This window comes from Pelobates fuscus, chromosome 10 (assembly GCF_036172605.1).
Source record: "Pelobates fuscus isolate aPelFus1 chromosome 10, aPelFus1.pri, whole genome shotgun sequence".
Taxonomy (NCBI): domain Eukaryota; kingdom Metazoa; phylum Chordata; class Amphibia; order Anura; family Pelobatidae; genus Pelobates; species Pelobates fuscus.
Window position 1 is genome coordinate 4991087 of NC_086326.1, and position 16850 is coordinate 5007936.

Genomic DNA, 16850 nt, shown 5'->3' on the forward strand with positions numbered 1-16850 from the left:
CATCACTGCAGCCACCACTGACATCACTGCACCCATCACTGACATCACTGCATCCACCACTGACATCACTGCATCCACCACTGACATCACTGCATCCACTACTGCATCCACCACTGACATCACTGCATCCACCACTGACATCACTGCATCCACCACTGACATCACTGCATCCACCACTGACATCACTGCATCCATCACTGCCATCACTGCATCCACCACGGACATTACTGCATCCACCACTGCATCCACCACGGACATCACTGCATCCACCACTGACATCACTGCATCCACCACAGACATCACTGCATCCACCGCATACATCACTGAGTCCACCACGGACATCACTGCATCCACCACGGACATCACTGCATCCACCACTGACATCACTGCAGCCACCACTGACATCACTGCAGCCACCACTGACATCACTGACATCACTGCATCCACCACTGACATCACTGCATCCACCACTGACATCACTGCATCCACCACTGCATCCACCACTGACATCACTGCATCCACCACTGACATCACTGCATCCACCACTGACATCACTGCATCCACCACTGACATCACTGCATCCACCACTGACATCACTGCATCCACCACTGACATCACTGCATCCACCACTGACATCACTGCATCCATCACTGACATCACTGCATCCACCACGGACATTACTGCATCCACCACTGACATTACTGCATCCACCACTGACATCACTGCATCCACCACTGACATCACTGCAGCCACCATTGACATCACTGCATCCATCACTACCATCACTGCATCCACCACTGACAACACTGCATCCATCACTGACATCACTGCATCCATCACTGACATCACTGCATCCACCACTGACATCACTGCATCCACCACTGACATCACTGCATCCATCACTGACATCACTGCATCCATCACTACCATCACTGCATCCATCACTACCATCACTGCATCCATCACTGCCATCACTGCATCCACCACTGACATCACTGCATCCATCATTTCATAGATGCAGCAGCAACCTTATGTAGTACAAACACATAGTGTAATATTAAGTTGCGCTATGCCTTCTGATACACTATAAACATTTAATATAGTGAGTAAAACTAATATATAAATTGATACATTTATCTTAATAGTAAAAAAAGGGCCAATGACCTATAAAAACGATAAACCCCTATGTGCAAATACAAGCGCGGGTGAAACCATATAACGTGCAGAAATTTGATTAGTGAATTGACACACAGACACATGCTTAGTGGAAGATCACAGAAATGTTTATGGGATAAAAAGACAAAAGAAAAACAACAAAAAGGCCGGTGACATGCAGGTTTGTTTCTGAACGCTCTAATGTTCCTTTGAGTCAAAATATCCAAACTGGAAAATATCTCCAAGTCAGTCATGATTTACGGTTGACTACCTTGACCTGACGTCTGGAGTTCTCTTTGGAGTTCACTTTGAATTCCTGACAGTCGAAGTTATAGTTAATAAACCAGTGTGAGCAGACCTGAGATGTCATCTTTTCCACTTGAGAAGCAGACTAGGATCACCGGGGTCTTCAACAAAATGTATAAACTCTGCTAAAACCCTGCTGAGAGCAAAGGGAAAATACATGTAAATTGCACTGTGGAACCTCGAAGACCCTGTGCAAATAGTCATACCGAGCTATTGCACAAGTGCTACATGTACTAAAAATCCTACGTTTAGTAAATAAGCTCCTAAACCAATGCTGATAAGGAAGGTAGTACAATTTGCAAATGCTTACTTTGGAGATAGTCTAAATCACTCATAATCTATGTGCGCTTTTAACCATCTTCATTTATACTGAATAAAACTAATATTGTGAGTCAGTGAGCAGTGTGAGTGCAGAGGGATTTATTGTCGGTAAGCTGTGTGAGTGCAGAGGGATTTATTGTCGGTAAGCTGTGTGAATGCAGAGGGCTTTATTGTTGGTGAGCTGTGTGAGTGCAGAGGGATTTATTGTCGGTGAGCAGTGTGAGTGCAGAGGGATTTATTTTCGCTGAGCAGTGTGAGTGCAGAGGGATTTATTGTCGCTGAGCTGTGTGAGTGCAGAGGGATTTATTGTCCGTAAGCTGTGTGAGTGCAGAGGGATTTATTGTCGTTAAGCTGTGTGAGTGCAGAGGGATTTATTGTCGGTAAGCTGTGTGAGTGCAGAAGGATTTATTGTTGGTGAGCAGTGTGAGTGCAGAGGGATTTATTGTCAGTGAGCTGTGTGAGTGCAGAGGTATTTATTGTCAGAGAGCTGTGTGAGTGCAGAGGGATTTATTGTCAGAGAGCTGTGTGAGTGCAGAGGGATTTATTGTCAGTGAGCTGTGTGAGTGCAGAGGTATTTATTGTCAGAGAGCTGTGTGAGTGCAGAGGGATTTATTGTCAGTGAGTTGTGTGAGTGCAGAGGGATTTATTGTCAGTGAGCTGTGTGAGTGCAGAGGGATTTATTGTCAGTGAGCTGTGTGAGTGCAGAGGGATTTCTTGTCAGTAAGCTGTGTGAGTGAGAGGTATTTATTGTCAGTGAGCTGTGTGAGTGCAGAGGGATTTATTGTCAGTAAGCTGTGTGAGTGAGAGGTATTTATTGTCAGTGAGCTGTGTGAGTGCAGAGGGATTTATTGTCAGAGAGCTGTGTGAGTGCAGGGGGATTTATTGTCAGTGAGCTGTGTGAGTGCAGAGGGATTTATTGTCAGTAAGCTGTGTGAGTGAGAGGTATTTATTGTCAGTGAGCTGTGTGAGTGCAGAGGGATTTATTGTCAGTAAGCTGTGTGAGTGAGAGGTATTTATTGTCAGTGAGCTGTGTGAGTGCAGAGGGATTTATTGTCAGAGAGCTGTGTGAGTGCAGGGGGATTTATTGTCAGTGAGCTGTGTGAGTGCAGAGGGATTTATTGTCAGTAAGCTGTGTGAGTGAGAGGTATTTATTGTCAGTGAGCTGTGTGAGTGCAGAGGGATTTATTGTCAGAGAGCTGTGTGAGTGCAGGGGGATTTATTGTCAGTGAGTTGTGTGAGTGCAGAGGGATTTATTGTCAGTGAGCTGTGTGAGTGCAGAGGGATTTATTGTCAGAGAGCTGTGTGAGTGCAGAGGGATTTATTGTCAGTGAGCTGTGTGAGTGCAGAGGGATTTATTGTCAGAGAGCTGTGTGAGTGCAGGGGGATTTATTGTCAGTGAGTTGTGTGAGTGCAGAGGGATTTATCGAGGATATCTGCCATCATTCTAAATATGTATTGCTACATATCTAAATATTGTTAGATTTGTATTTTTTGTTGAGGTTGAAGATTTGTGCATCTGTCTTGTTAAACTGTAGCTGTATCCAAAGCTTCAGTTGGTTCTTAAGGTCTGTATTATATTTTACTTTCTATCATCTCTGGGTACATCTCACATGCCCCCCCTCATCCAACCCCATTCTAAGAACACATTACTCAAGCCCCCTATTCTATAGCCAGCCTTCCATGAGATAGGGTGAGTAATTAGAATGTCACGCCCCAACAAAGAGATCGGGTCTGAGTTATGAAGGACCCTCTAGTACTGTTGGTCGTGTTTAAAACATGTCCTTGAATCCCTAACAATGATGTAATTTGCTATAAACTGCTTCAAGTGGGCAAGGTGAACCCAGGCTCTCCATCTCCGCCGGCAACGGTAAAGAGTGGCTCTCAGACGCAGAGTACACCCTTTATATGCGTACAATGGGCTCCGACATGCCGTAGAGGTCGAGGTGTGAACCATTTAGTTGGGTTCTTGGTTCTTTATCAACAAGCCTCATTCCTTTCAATCGTGAAAAGCATGTCTGAGTCTCACGATAAATGCAATTTTTCTCATATATACATTAGAGGCCATATAGAGATCTAGTGAATATACAGCTGGCTTTTTATTACTCCACAATATCTGCAAAATCGATTACACTAATAGGATAATTCCATGCAGTGTGGCGGGGATTTTCTGCCCTGTAATCATTATATACCTTAAAATCTCACCTAGTATGGCACAGGTGAGACGTGTAATTAGTGATTAACTGAAGAAGTGCGTTAGATTAGCTGTCCGGATGAGTGGCGTACATGGTTTTAATTTGCAGTCTCTGTTGGAGACCGTCTTCTGTTACACTTCAGATTGTTTTACGTTTGACACACTGGGGCATGAAGTTCACATTTAAAGTGGACTTGTCACCTCCAAGCACCAACAACCAATTAATCAAAAGAGCATAACATCTGTGCGTCCCTATTTATTTGAATGGTTCTCCTGTCCTGTTAGATGTTTTAATCACATACTTCTAAGCACTTTTTTATATATATATATTTTTTTTTTAATCAGTGAAAGCTAAAGGATTTTACCTCTGGAACAATGATTTCTATCAAATGAGCGATTTTCTGTTGTTAATATATTATAAAATATTATATTGTTATCAAAATGTCTTCCTTTATCAGAGAACACGTAATAGCCAGTTATACACTGTTTGTATTATTTTAATATATGAATGTAACGTGTGTTGCTTGCACAGTTTTATTAGGGAAGTTATGCGTAATGATTGGATTATAAACAAGAACCATTAGCAAATTATACCTTGTGTATAATTCATTCCATGTTGAACTATTATGTGTTAGTCTGTTTGAAATTTAAAAAAAAAACAATAATCTAAAGTGGTCACTAAGATGAACTGAGACTTAATTCAGAGAGTTCATTTAGGTCACTTGGGACTTCTGAACCTGTGAACGTCCAGACTCACGTTCTGTCCATAGGCTCGTATTCAAAGGAACACTCCAGTGGAATTGTGTTTACAATTTAGTTGATATACCCGCAATAAAACATGCAAGCATTTGTGGCATTTTATCATTGGGGGCTATATCTAACAACTTCTTGTAAAAGCTGTAGATCTCTTGTCTGCTGCCTTTGCAAGCCCTCCCCTTCTAACCCCGCCCAGACTTTCTGTGGCTGTCCAATCACAGACTCCCAATGCAGCCCAATGAGAAGTCTCTTCAAGGCAGGTGCTCTGGGCAATTGCTGCCTCTTGAGTTTATCTTCACTGAGCTAACCAAACCAGGAAGTAACAGGTCCTGGTATCTGATTGACAGCCAGGGGGGTGTAACTAGGTTAATTTATAAAAGTGCTAATTTCTGTTGAAATTTGCACTGTTTGTAAAATGAGCAATAGAGGGCACACTCTTCAGCAAGCTTTAGTCAATTATATTGTCTTTCACGATGTTTAGTCAAATCGACATATTTTCTCTGCACATTAATGATATTATGTTTCATTTTCTTACTAGCCGGTAGAGACAAATCCTTCAAGCAGCGCTGTACAGGAACTTCGGGGAATTGTGGTCAGTACACATTGCTACGGTATATATTGTATGGCTAGCTAAACTCCAACTCCCCCCCCCCCCCCGACACACACACAAACATGTAATACAAACCCATAACTAACCTGGCCTTCACTAGCTAGAATCACCATAGGAAAGACGTGTGTGTCTTGTTGGTAGATGTTACCCACGGATTTTGAAATATTTGTACTGGAGTCATTTAGGGACTGTGCAACCTCATGTTTCAGCCAGCTTCAGCTTTACCAAACTTCTGGAATAAAAGGGAATCATGACATGTCACACATGTCATGTGTCCTTAAGGGGTTAAAAAGCAGCTTTCTGCAGATGCCACGCGGTACCTGACACAATGATCCTCGTTAGGAGATCCTGCCATGGCCAGCAATCCACTACAGTGAGCTGACTATAACACGGTGCACCTTGTGTATCTGCATAGTGCTACCGGTCCGGATGGCCAGAAAATTCCCATTCATAGCATCACGCAGTTTCCACATGCAACAATATAATAATAATAATAATAATAATAATAAAAATAATAATAATAATAATAATAATAAAAATAATAATGGGTACAGATTAGATAAAATAGAATGTATTGGAATATCAGATATAAGTTTTGTTTATCTTTATTTCTGGTGTAATTACAATTAAAATTACTTATCTTTTTTGCATAGTTACATTTTAGTATTGTTTGTTCTCTTTATGTGTCTTCAGTTTTCTTTTGTCTTCACTTTTCATTTTTTTTATTTTGATTTTTTTAAATAGAAAAACCAAAATGACACTTGGCCCTTCTGTTACTCAAACCCTTTATTTTCCTGTAACTTTTTCACACTCAGTGGAGTTCACGGGACATTCTGACCATGAAGGTAGTAAATGCAGTATTAGGAGGGTTGAGGATTAGGAGGAGATTATTAAAAAAAATTAACTGATGCAATTGTGCGTTTGCCTGTCAAGACAACACAATGGAATCCTTGTGTGTTTTATTTCCCAGAACTCTATGAATGCTTCTAGCGGAGCAAGGCGGGTGAGAGAGATGGGCACAGCCGCCACAGAATCAGAACTGGAAACTATTCTACGACGCAGAAAAGTGACAACTGATCAAGATATGTCCAGTAAGTGGAATTTCATAGGAACAATACATCTGTAAAATCAGATGAGGACAAGCCAGTGTTTGCAACTAACACAAAGATCAATAGGTAAAATAAAAGTTATATGTTTTAGTTATAAAACGGTTAGTTTCCACAGCGCTGTACAAACCACTTGACACAAAGTGGATCTTCATAATCAATGAAACTAGACGTATGTACTGTGAGGGATCTGCGGTAGCTCCCCAGCACAGCTAACGACAACAATATAAGCCATATAAAGGATCTGTCGATCTCTCATTGCCATCCTGGAATAGTCTCTGTGGGCAGTTAACCCCAACGTGCCGGAATCGGGGCAGACAATATTCGTAATGAACATGAAATATTTTTAGTAAAAAGCTTTGTATCAATACGGTGTGTTTTTCATTGCTATTGTTTTTATCTAATTGTAGTCTCTGTTCTAGTTTTTGCGTACTTTGCTCATGAAGCATAGAAACCTGGAATAAACAGGATTATTAAATTATCGCGTTACGTGGAACTCGGACTCACATTGAGAATGTCAAGAACATTTTCCAGTCTTGGATCTTTCTCTTTTTTTAAACTAAAATTGACTCATACCATTGAATAAAACATGGAAAAGATATTAAAGGTTTAATAGCCGACGTTCGAATCCAGTTCAGTGTAGGCACAGCCAGGGCACACATTGCAAATGGGAAGGAGGAATAGAAAGATTGTTTCATTTCTCCTCTTTGTATTTCTATCTGTGCTGACCACAAGATGCACAGGGCAGAGATTATTACAGTGACGACAGGGAGCTAAGATGGAGGCGCCCAGTTACAGGATAAAGAGATCTGCGTGTGAATTTTATTATTCACACTTTACAAATACAGATTTGTTAAATATAGGGGGGTTAATATAATATTGAAATCCATGAAAAGTGACAGTATCCCCTTTAAACCTGGATAACTAAAGCAGATGCAGTCATAACAGAAAAACATTGCCTTTAGTCCTATATATTTTGTTTTTATATTTTATATAATTAGATTTCCAGGGGTACAGTAAATATCCGGACCCCATTACTTTGCTGTACTTTGTTTAGACTGTAAGACCATGGGTGCAGGACCTTCCTATCTATTATGCCCCATTGTCTAAACATGTTCTAACTTCTTATCTGGCATTGCAGCAGCAATATGGAATATGTAGATCATTTAAGATCTATTGATTTTTTGCCAATACTAACAACTTGCCATAGCTTGTAAATCAGAAAACACGATGTGTACCCAATACAAGAATTACCCCATAATCGTTCAATAACCTGATGTGTAGCTAGATTTTATATTATTATTTTCTTCATATATCATGTTGGTATTTTATTTATTTTTCTGAGGCTGTGATCTTTAATCTCTGTATTCTTTTATTTGTCACTCCCACCCTACTTACAGGCCGGGCAGGGGCACTCGCCACCCTTGAATCTAAGTCCATGCCAGTTTTAGGCTCTGCCACCAGTTCAGCCCTCAGCCAAAAACCAAAAGAAGCCGAATTAAAGGCGGGCTGCACAAAGTCAGTGGGAAAGGAGAATTTACTATTTAAAGAAAACAAGGTGGATTTAAAGGCTGCATCTCAGTAAGTATAGCAATGTTTTCTATAAATACATTTTTCGTTTTTTATTCCTTCATTACCATTGTTTTTATGTGTTTATAGTTTCCATTTGAGCTTGTTATCAATGAAACACAGATACCTGGCACCGTCTGTCAATTCCCCTCGTTTCTGGACGCAGAACAAGATCTTTTCTGCCAGAGAAACAGAAATAAAATGTTAATGTAACGTTTGATCAATGAATTTAATAACATGGCAGGTTCATTGTCTGTCCCAGTGCAATGCGGCTTCAAGCAGTAAAAAGTCGCGGCCTCTTCCAAAAGTGTGTATTTTGGAGACATCTGGCTGGGGATCAATTTGTTTTTCTTGCAATTCTATTCTTTCTGGTTCTTTTCCCTTCCCTTTTCTTTAAATTGGTCTCCGTTTACACTTCATTCAGCTTGCCAGAATGTCAGGTAGCTCGTCAGGTTAAAGAAAAGGAAGTATGTGAGACAAATGAGATCAACCAAATATTGTAATCACGCTTAATTAAACCTTTGATTTCCTGTTCTTCTGGCAAAAGACAAAACAAACAGAGGGAAAGGAGCTATGGCACGCCCTCATACAGCAATCCTAGCTGTCTACGCAGACATTAGCCCGAGGACATCAAATAGCATATTCCAGATTGCACAATACCTAGCTAGAGTGGCTATTTTGTTTTAGAATGTGAAATATTTATTCTAAAACACGTTTTAAATTGTGCCATGAAGTATGACGGTAATTCTTTCAGATAGTAGTAGTCTCTAGTAGTCTTTTTCAGTGAAGATAACCAACAGCACAGGGGTTGATGACAAAAACTGATAAATAAATCTCTGAGCAATTCTTTGGGAAGCTACTGGCCCGCACTGGTGGTCAAACGGACATTTATCGTGATCGGCGAATCAATAAACTTAGCCATTTAGAGAATCGCAAATTGATGTAATAGAGAAATACAATTTATTGTGGAATTTAGACAATAAAAAAATATATATATAATTAACAATATTACAAATTTGAATATATTTTTGTATACTCCAAAATTGAGAATTATAAATTTTTTTTTTTTTTTTACTTATCAGCTATAATGGTCGTCAAATAGAATAGAACCAAATCCTAATTGTGGGGAAATATCTGTTGCAGCTGTTACATTTTGCTTATTAGGAACAATATCTATTGAGACCCCACTGTACATAAAAAGGAAGTTTATTAACATAAAAATCCTGTCAAAGGTAGACGACTCGCATGATCACTTCGCATAGATCAATGTCAGTTTTCTCATACAAGGTTAAACCGATCAAATCTTTTTTTATTTATTCTTATTTTAGCTTTTTTATGTGTTTTTTTTTTTTTTTTGCATAACAGAAAATAAAAAAAAAAAACTTTTCCTTAAATAGTTTTTCACTGAGGTCTTGTATTTGGTTAGCGCCAAGTTACCCGGAGAGCGAGGACCGGCCTCTATGGATATGCTTGGTTAGTTAACAGATCTGTAAAATCGCCAAACGCGCTCATTTTGCACTCCATGAGATATAATTATTTTTGTGTGTGTGCTTTGAGGAGAGACGTCTGGAAGATATTTATTTATTTGCTTCTTTGGGATTTAGTGTCTTGTTTAAAACAGATAACCTTCATCAAGATACGCAGCGGCTGTGATCACCTTTTGTCTGCATTTTTTGCAGCCGTGGGGGGGAGGGGGGGTGACAGAAAAGAAAACAAAGTGGAATTACATTTGCAAAAGAAAGGAAATGAAATAATTGCCAGCCCAAGGTCTGTAGGATGCGTGCTGAATTGCCCATGAAAAGGATCTTTTTTTTGCTGACAGTCACAGTTGTTATGTGCAATAAAAGCCGTGTGAAGCTCAATTTGTTTCTCAGCTCACCAATTGAATGACGGGTGCTTTTTTTTTTTGTTTTTGTAAAAAAAAAAAAAAACATTTTGGATCTATTTATCATTAAAGATTCTATCTGAATAAAGAAAACTCACAATTTGTAGCAATACAACAATTAGATAAATATTAATGATCGTCAAAAACTATCAATATATAAAATTAAAATGAGGCAGCAGAGATGTCAATTTCTGAGTAAAAAAAAGAGAAAAATCGGGTACTCTATATAAAGCGGGGCAGGTGCAGTTACAACAATGTAACCAAATGTAACAATTAAAATTGGGTAAAGAAGGCGCAATATGGCTTCTACGCTGACTATACGCTTACTAGTAAATGTAATCTATTATAAACTTTATTTTAATATTGTTTGAAGCCCAATATTACCCAGCATTAAAAGGCTCTCCAAGCACAAAATCTGCAAGAATGGAGGAACAGACACAATAATAGGAATTGTGGAAATCCACAGCCTTTTTACCCAGTTTCAACTTCCCATAATTCCATGCACACTGTGTCCTCATTCATATGCACGGGGTGCAGCAGGGATTTATGGGAAACATACAATAGAGTGCAGTGCAAACCATGCCGCTTAGGGATCTCCATCAATGCTAAAACATGGAGGTTCTTCTTTTAATTATTCCTTTATATTTATGATTTACTTACATATATGAAATGCAGTGTTATAAATGGGCAGTAAATCCACCCCGAAGGGCCGTTTCAAGACATACAGGGTCTTTTATGGATAGTATTACCCGCTTCCTTTTGGCATTTTGCTGCCGATGTTAACGTTTCCACTTGTGATTTTAGAGGATGAAACCTTCTGATTACTAGTCTGACAGTGTTAATATGATGAGGAAGGATGGAGACCTACATTGCAATATGTAATATTGTCGGTCAAACCACATTTACAGATCATCTTTACAATCTTCTGGAGAATCTCTTTCATCAATTACATTTCCATTTTTCTTTATTAATTATAATTTTTTTAATTTCATTCACTTTTTACTGGAATTTCAGCTGGAAATGACAAGTAAGATGTTTTGCTTTTGGTGTAAAATGTAGCTAATCAGATAAATTAAATAAATCTGAACGCACTCTACCCCCAAACACTCGGATCCTGTCCTACGCTGGGAGTAATAGGAATGAGAGGAAGATGTAGAGGTCAAACAAGCAACAAGTAGGAATGAAATGCATCAGGAAAAAAAAACCTCTGCGATACAAGTAACAATCTGCTGGTCGAGACGGCTATTATCCTCGTCGAGATACGCTGCTCATAGAGTCTTTACCCACAGCCCATTCTTCAGTGGCCGTGACTCTTAATTCTGAGTTTGCGCTTCGTCAATATTCTGATATTTGAGATGTCGTATTAGTTCAGTAGATGTAAAATAATGAAGGTCTTTACCTCTTTTATTGAACTAACAGAAATTTATGGTGACGATCCTTTCGGCAGTTCAACATTTCAAGCTTTCTAAAGGCTTTAGACTTGATAAAAGGTCAAACTCCCGAACATCGTCACCACAAATTTCTGTTAGTTCAATAAAATAATGTGTTAAAAGAATCTGAAATGTCTACATTATTCTTATGTTAGTTAAAGGGATTGAAAAATGTTTGTTAGTCTGTTAAGTGTGAAATATCAGGAAAAAACAGATGGTTTTATTAATGATTGGTTCCCCAATCTGTTGTTCCCTCCGTTATTAACCGTTCTTTTTGCTTGCTTGTCAGGCAGGCTGCAGCTCATAGAGTGCACATTTGGGCCTCACCGCTATATGGAGAATAGTTTTCCCAAATGTTTTCCCAAGTGATAGAATTCACAGATGCCCTGACAGATACTAACATTAGGGATTTGCTATATTTTACCATCAATTGTAAGAGCTAAGAACTACATAAACAAACATTGGTCACCCCCACTCACTTCCGTACACACTTCTGAAGACGTCTTTTCCTATGTTTGATTTTGTGCACATATACATGTTAACTACCTACGCCCCATCCACAGATATTGCCAGATTGATTTTTATTAATCAATGCCATGAGTGGCTTTACATTCATACACTGGATAACGCTCCTGTAAATTGTTCCACTATTTTAACTTTTACCCTCCGGTGCCCTGATCGGTAACCTTGCTGGCTTTATCACACTCAGAAAGCAGGCTTCACCAGGTGCTGCTTATTTCTTATAAATCGATCGGCTTCATTTATTGTGTGAACTTGTCGCCAGCACTTTTTAGGTCTAATTTTTAGCAAATTTTAGCACAATTTATTCAATCTGTTTGTCTTACTCCATAACTGTAATTTCTGATATACGCCATTTCTTTCAGAGATGAATTGGGTTTATCAATCTTTCTGACACTTTTTACAACACAACAATAGTGTTTGGTGTAACTTCTCTTTTTTCTGACCCTGTGAAATGATTGGTCTTCTCAAACAATTCTGTGGAAACGAATGGAAGTTACTAAGAAGAAAACGCGTTTTTAGATTACTTGTAGAACACTTTAATAATTAAAGTAATGACAGAATTCAACTGGTGCTTTTCCAAACACCTTGATAAATACTCTCTACACTATTTTATTTATACTTCACAAGCAGCAGGTGACTGAAATTTGAAATATGTTAAGTACAAAAAGTCGTTGTAATCCGTTTGTCCGACAGTTTTATCACTGCTTTTCTGAATATGTGATACTTATTGCTGTATCACACTAGTAAAAACCAAAGAAAAGAGTCACTTGTGCACTGTCCCAAATCCCTGTGTATATTTATATAAATGGAGGTCATTTAGTAACTTCAGTGGCCGTTAGATGTAAGCTCACCTGCCACGTCAAGGCAAACCTCTTAGACGGGTCCTACACTAACTTCCTTTAGCTTCAGGCAAAAACAAAAGTCTCTAATGAGACAGAGAGGGGTATTTTTCTAAACCCCTACACACTTATTAACCCTCAATAGGGAGCACATCGGATGGACGGCAGCACTGTGTGAGTCTGAGCGCAGGACATATTTTCCGGTATTTCTATCACTCTAGTGCTTATTGTTGTTGGATCTCTTGCCTCTATAAACAGTTGGCACATTTTTGCATGTTTGTTCCTTGGACACAGGCACAGAGTGCCACAGTTGTTGGTCGTAACTGTCTTAGGTACTGAAATGGCATCATCATGGCACAGAAACACACAGGGACCTCCAGTAAATGCACTAAAATGGCTCAATCTGTCTAATTAAGGATTGCAGCATTCCTACAATACAGAGACCTCTGCCCTGTGTCTCGCCCCACCTTAGTTAACACTCTGTGAATGGACACCAGACAGCTTCCTGGACAGAATGAGGCACACAGAGGGTACGGCTTAATCTGATGATCTTATAGAATTAAAGGATTTACTCGCCTACCCTCTGCTGTAATCTTAGTACTAGAGAATTGTCTTGTGACTCTGCAGGAAACATCTCAACTCCACAGCAAGGATTTCCTTGTGTCCTCTTAACATGCACAATTAGCCTTTAACAGGAAAATTAGCCCGGGGAAGTTTAGCTCATGGGGTTCTGTTAGTCTCCAAGGTAAAGTTTAAAAGGTAAATAGCTTAACCCACTGATGGCCAAATGACAGACACTCTTATTGTCAGCATGAAAGCCCTAGAACAGAATAGATAATTATGTGGGAATTGGGTCCGATGGAAAATATAGCATAATAATTGGACTACTCAGTGCAGTATGTTTATGTCTTTTCAAGTTCTGATCCTGAAATACCGCATTAGGCAAGAAAACTAGCGTACGTAGTGTGTAAACGTATCTACACTCAGAAATAAGCAATCATGGAACAACATTGAACTATAACTTCATCAAGATAAAACGTATGCAGCCGTGTAAACTCTCGCTGGCAATGTCCAGTGTCAAGTGGTTGATACAGTTTGTGCCCAAACTCCACTTCTGTTTGTCTTTCCTTCTGTTTATGTCAAAAATAGGAAGTATGGCAACTTTAAAAAGATTTCCAGGATTTAATAAAAAAAAAAATTATAAACCTCAGGTTACAACGTTAATCTGCAGGAGATATTTACTTTTTGATGTAATACAGAAGACTGGAATGGATTTGCGAAAAGGCAAGCCCGATACCAGTCCTAATACCCTAATACGGGCTTTTTCAAATATTAAAATATCAGCAGTTATTCCTTTTTTTAATATTATTTTTTTCTGCACTTTGTACTCACATTGTTTATGTTTTACTTATATATCCAGTTAGGAATTTAATAAAGTTATCTAATAGTTTTCTTTGCTTTTTATATAACAAGGCATTTTACGCCTACTACTGGATTTAAAAAGCCCATATTAGGGTATTAGGACTGGTATCGGGCCTGCCTTTTCGCTAATCCGTTCCAGTCTTCCGTATCATTTCTGTATTGGGTTATGCCCGCAGTACCCTACAACCATTACAACTCCAGTGAAAGTTTTTTCTTTCTTCCACTGTCGTCGTAGATTTCTTTTTTATGTAGATTTGATGCTCACAATAAGAGAATGTTAATAAAGGAAGTTACAAGTTCCATTAAATGAGAAGAAACCACAGTGCTGTAGCAACTATGTTTAAATGTTCTCCTGTATTTTTATATATTATACTTTGGTTGCCACTGGAGTAAGTGGAGTTAGGAGCATTATTACAGATCGATTGCCTATTCTGAATCCTATGGTGTCTGAGAACCTGGTGCCACCGAATAATCTTCACTGATTGTGCAATATGCTGTGTTAATGGCAAAGAGAGCAGGCATTTTAGGGTGTAACCCAGTGTCCAAGTTTCTTCCATATTAATGATCCCAACGCCCCCCCCCCCCCCCTTTTTTTTTTAATCCCAGCACCCCTTCTTTTAATTATCCTAGCATCCTCTATTGTAATGATCCCAGTGCCCACTATCTATCCAGCGCCGCTTGTGTATAATGATCCCAACGCCCTCTTTGTTTAAACCCCAGTGTGACGAAACTACACCCGTGGTGCCTGTGGCAGAACCCCTCTTCCTTCGTTTGTGTGTTTTCCCCTTTGCATTATTTAGTTTTCCCTAGCTTTTCACGTATTATGCCCTGTATCCCGTTCGGGAGCGTTCATACGAATGGACCCCCTTCGTCTCCCGAACAGGGACCACCCCGGTGCCCCATTAGAATGTTCACACCGATTGATAAGAATGTTCACCCTCTCGAAGTAGTGTTATAGCATGTTCACATGAAAGGATCTCCATATCCTTTCATCCAAACATTTCACCACAATGTAGGTAGTGTCGCTTATGCGATCCACTACCCAGAAAGGTCCCTGCCAGGTGGCCTGAAGCTCGTCTTTCTTGGTCGGCTGCAGGGATAACACCTTCTGTCCTATTTCCAATACCCCTATCATACCATCTCTTCTGGCGCCACTGGGCCAGCCGCAGACTCTCCCTGACGGGGTCAGTGAGGGCCTGCAGGCGATCCCTCAACTCCAGAACATTTGGCACGATAGGTATTCCTTCCTCTGTGTTACCCTCCCAGTGCTCCCGGATGAGGCCCAGGGGTCCCCGTACTTTTTTCCCGTACAGGAGTTTGAAGGGGGAGAACCCTGTAGACGCCTGAGGCACTTTGTGGAAGGCAAACAGGAGATGAGGAAGGAACCTTTCCCACTGCGGACAGGAGGCTGCGAACGTCTTAAGCATCTGCTTGAGCGTGCCATTAAAACGTTCAGAGTCTGTTCGTCTGTGGGTGGTAGGGAGAGCTAGACAGGGGTTTTACACCGCAACTTTGCCATAACTGTTGGGTCACAGTTGCTGTAAACTGGGTCCCCTGGTCAGTTAGAATCTGCCTAGGGAAGCCTTCCCTAACAAAATGTTTACCTAGGACTTCCACCACAGTCTCCGGCTCTATATTAGAAAGGGCTACATCCTCTGGGTATCTAGTAGCCTAATCTACGACCATGAAGATATAGCTCTTTCCTGAGGTACTAGGCTTACGAAGGGGACCTATCAAGTCCACCGCTACCTGGTGGAATGACTCCTCTATTATGGGTAAAGGGTGTAGTTTTGCCTTCGAGTGGTCACTCCTCTTTCCTGTCTTCTGGCAAGTGTCACACATCCTGCAAAAATGTTGTAGGTCCTGTGTGATCCCTGGCCAGAAAAAGGTCTGGGTTAGCCGGTCTTTAGTTTTTCCGGACACCTAGATGCCCTTTATTTACGGGGCACTACTAGCTGCCTTTTGGGTATCTGCGCAGCCCACTCCCCTTGTCACGTAGTATAATAACCTCTTTTTCCACTCAAATCTTTCCTGGGCTATATCTCCTTGGGGGGACACTGCCTCCCTCCTTTACCCTTCTAACATGGGGTCTGTCCTCTGCTCTTGCTCGAAAACCTTGTGGGGTTCCCCAAAACGGGATGGGGGTTTCAACTAATGGGGGGACCTAGGTCCTACCTGAGGGTCCTTGGAGTGTGATGGCTCCCCCTGGTGGGCTTGTGGTCACTGGGTACGTCTCCTCTGGGCAGGGCGGGGAGAGTTGGGAGGTCAGGCAGCCCAGGTTGTTTCCCAGTAACACCTCAGCTGGTAGCTCCTTCATGATGCCCACCTCCAAATGTTTGGCTCCCCAGCACCATTTGAGGTGCACTCGGGCCGTGGGGAGCTTAGTACAGCCGCCACCCTCATCTTGTGCGGCTGTACTAGGGTGAGGGTGACGCCTCCTGGCCGTCGATGGTGACCCACTGCCGTTGGTGCTCCTTGTCTCCTGCAGCCTGGACTAGGTTGGCTTCATGCAGCACAGTCCTCTGCTTCTCGCTGTGCCCTTGGGCGATGGGAACTTCCTGGTGATACCTCCTTTCCCAGCTCCCTCGGTTTCGGCTTGGGCAGTTCTGCTTCTAATGTCCCGGTTGCTGGCAGTGAAAGCATAGGGCGACAGGTCACCGGATGTGCACTAGAGGGGGTGCTGGGGTGGCGGTAGCGGGTCTGGGTGGTGGGGGATGTATTGCACGGGGTATGAGGGC

At 40.9% G+C, this 16850-nt stretch overlaps 1 protein-coding gene across 3 annotated transcripts in view; it reads left to right on the forward strand.

The window, feature by feature from the left end:
• Positions 1–16850, forward strand: part of SHTN1 (shootin 1) — a 167403-nt gene that overhangs the window by 132173 nt on the left and 18380 nt on the right. For all 3 annotated transcript variants that reach the window (XM_063433979.1, XM_063433977.1, XM_063433978.1), the window contains 3 exons: positions 5268–5321; positions 6310–6430; positions 7846–8026. In XM_063433979.1, the coding sequence (XP_063290049.1) occupies positions 5268–5321; positions 6310–6430; positions 7846–8026 (356 nt within the window). The remainder of the gene's footprint in view (positions 1–5267; positions 5322–6309; positions 6431–7845; positions 8027–16850) is intronic.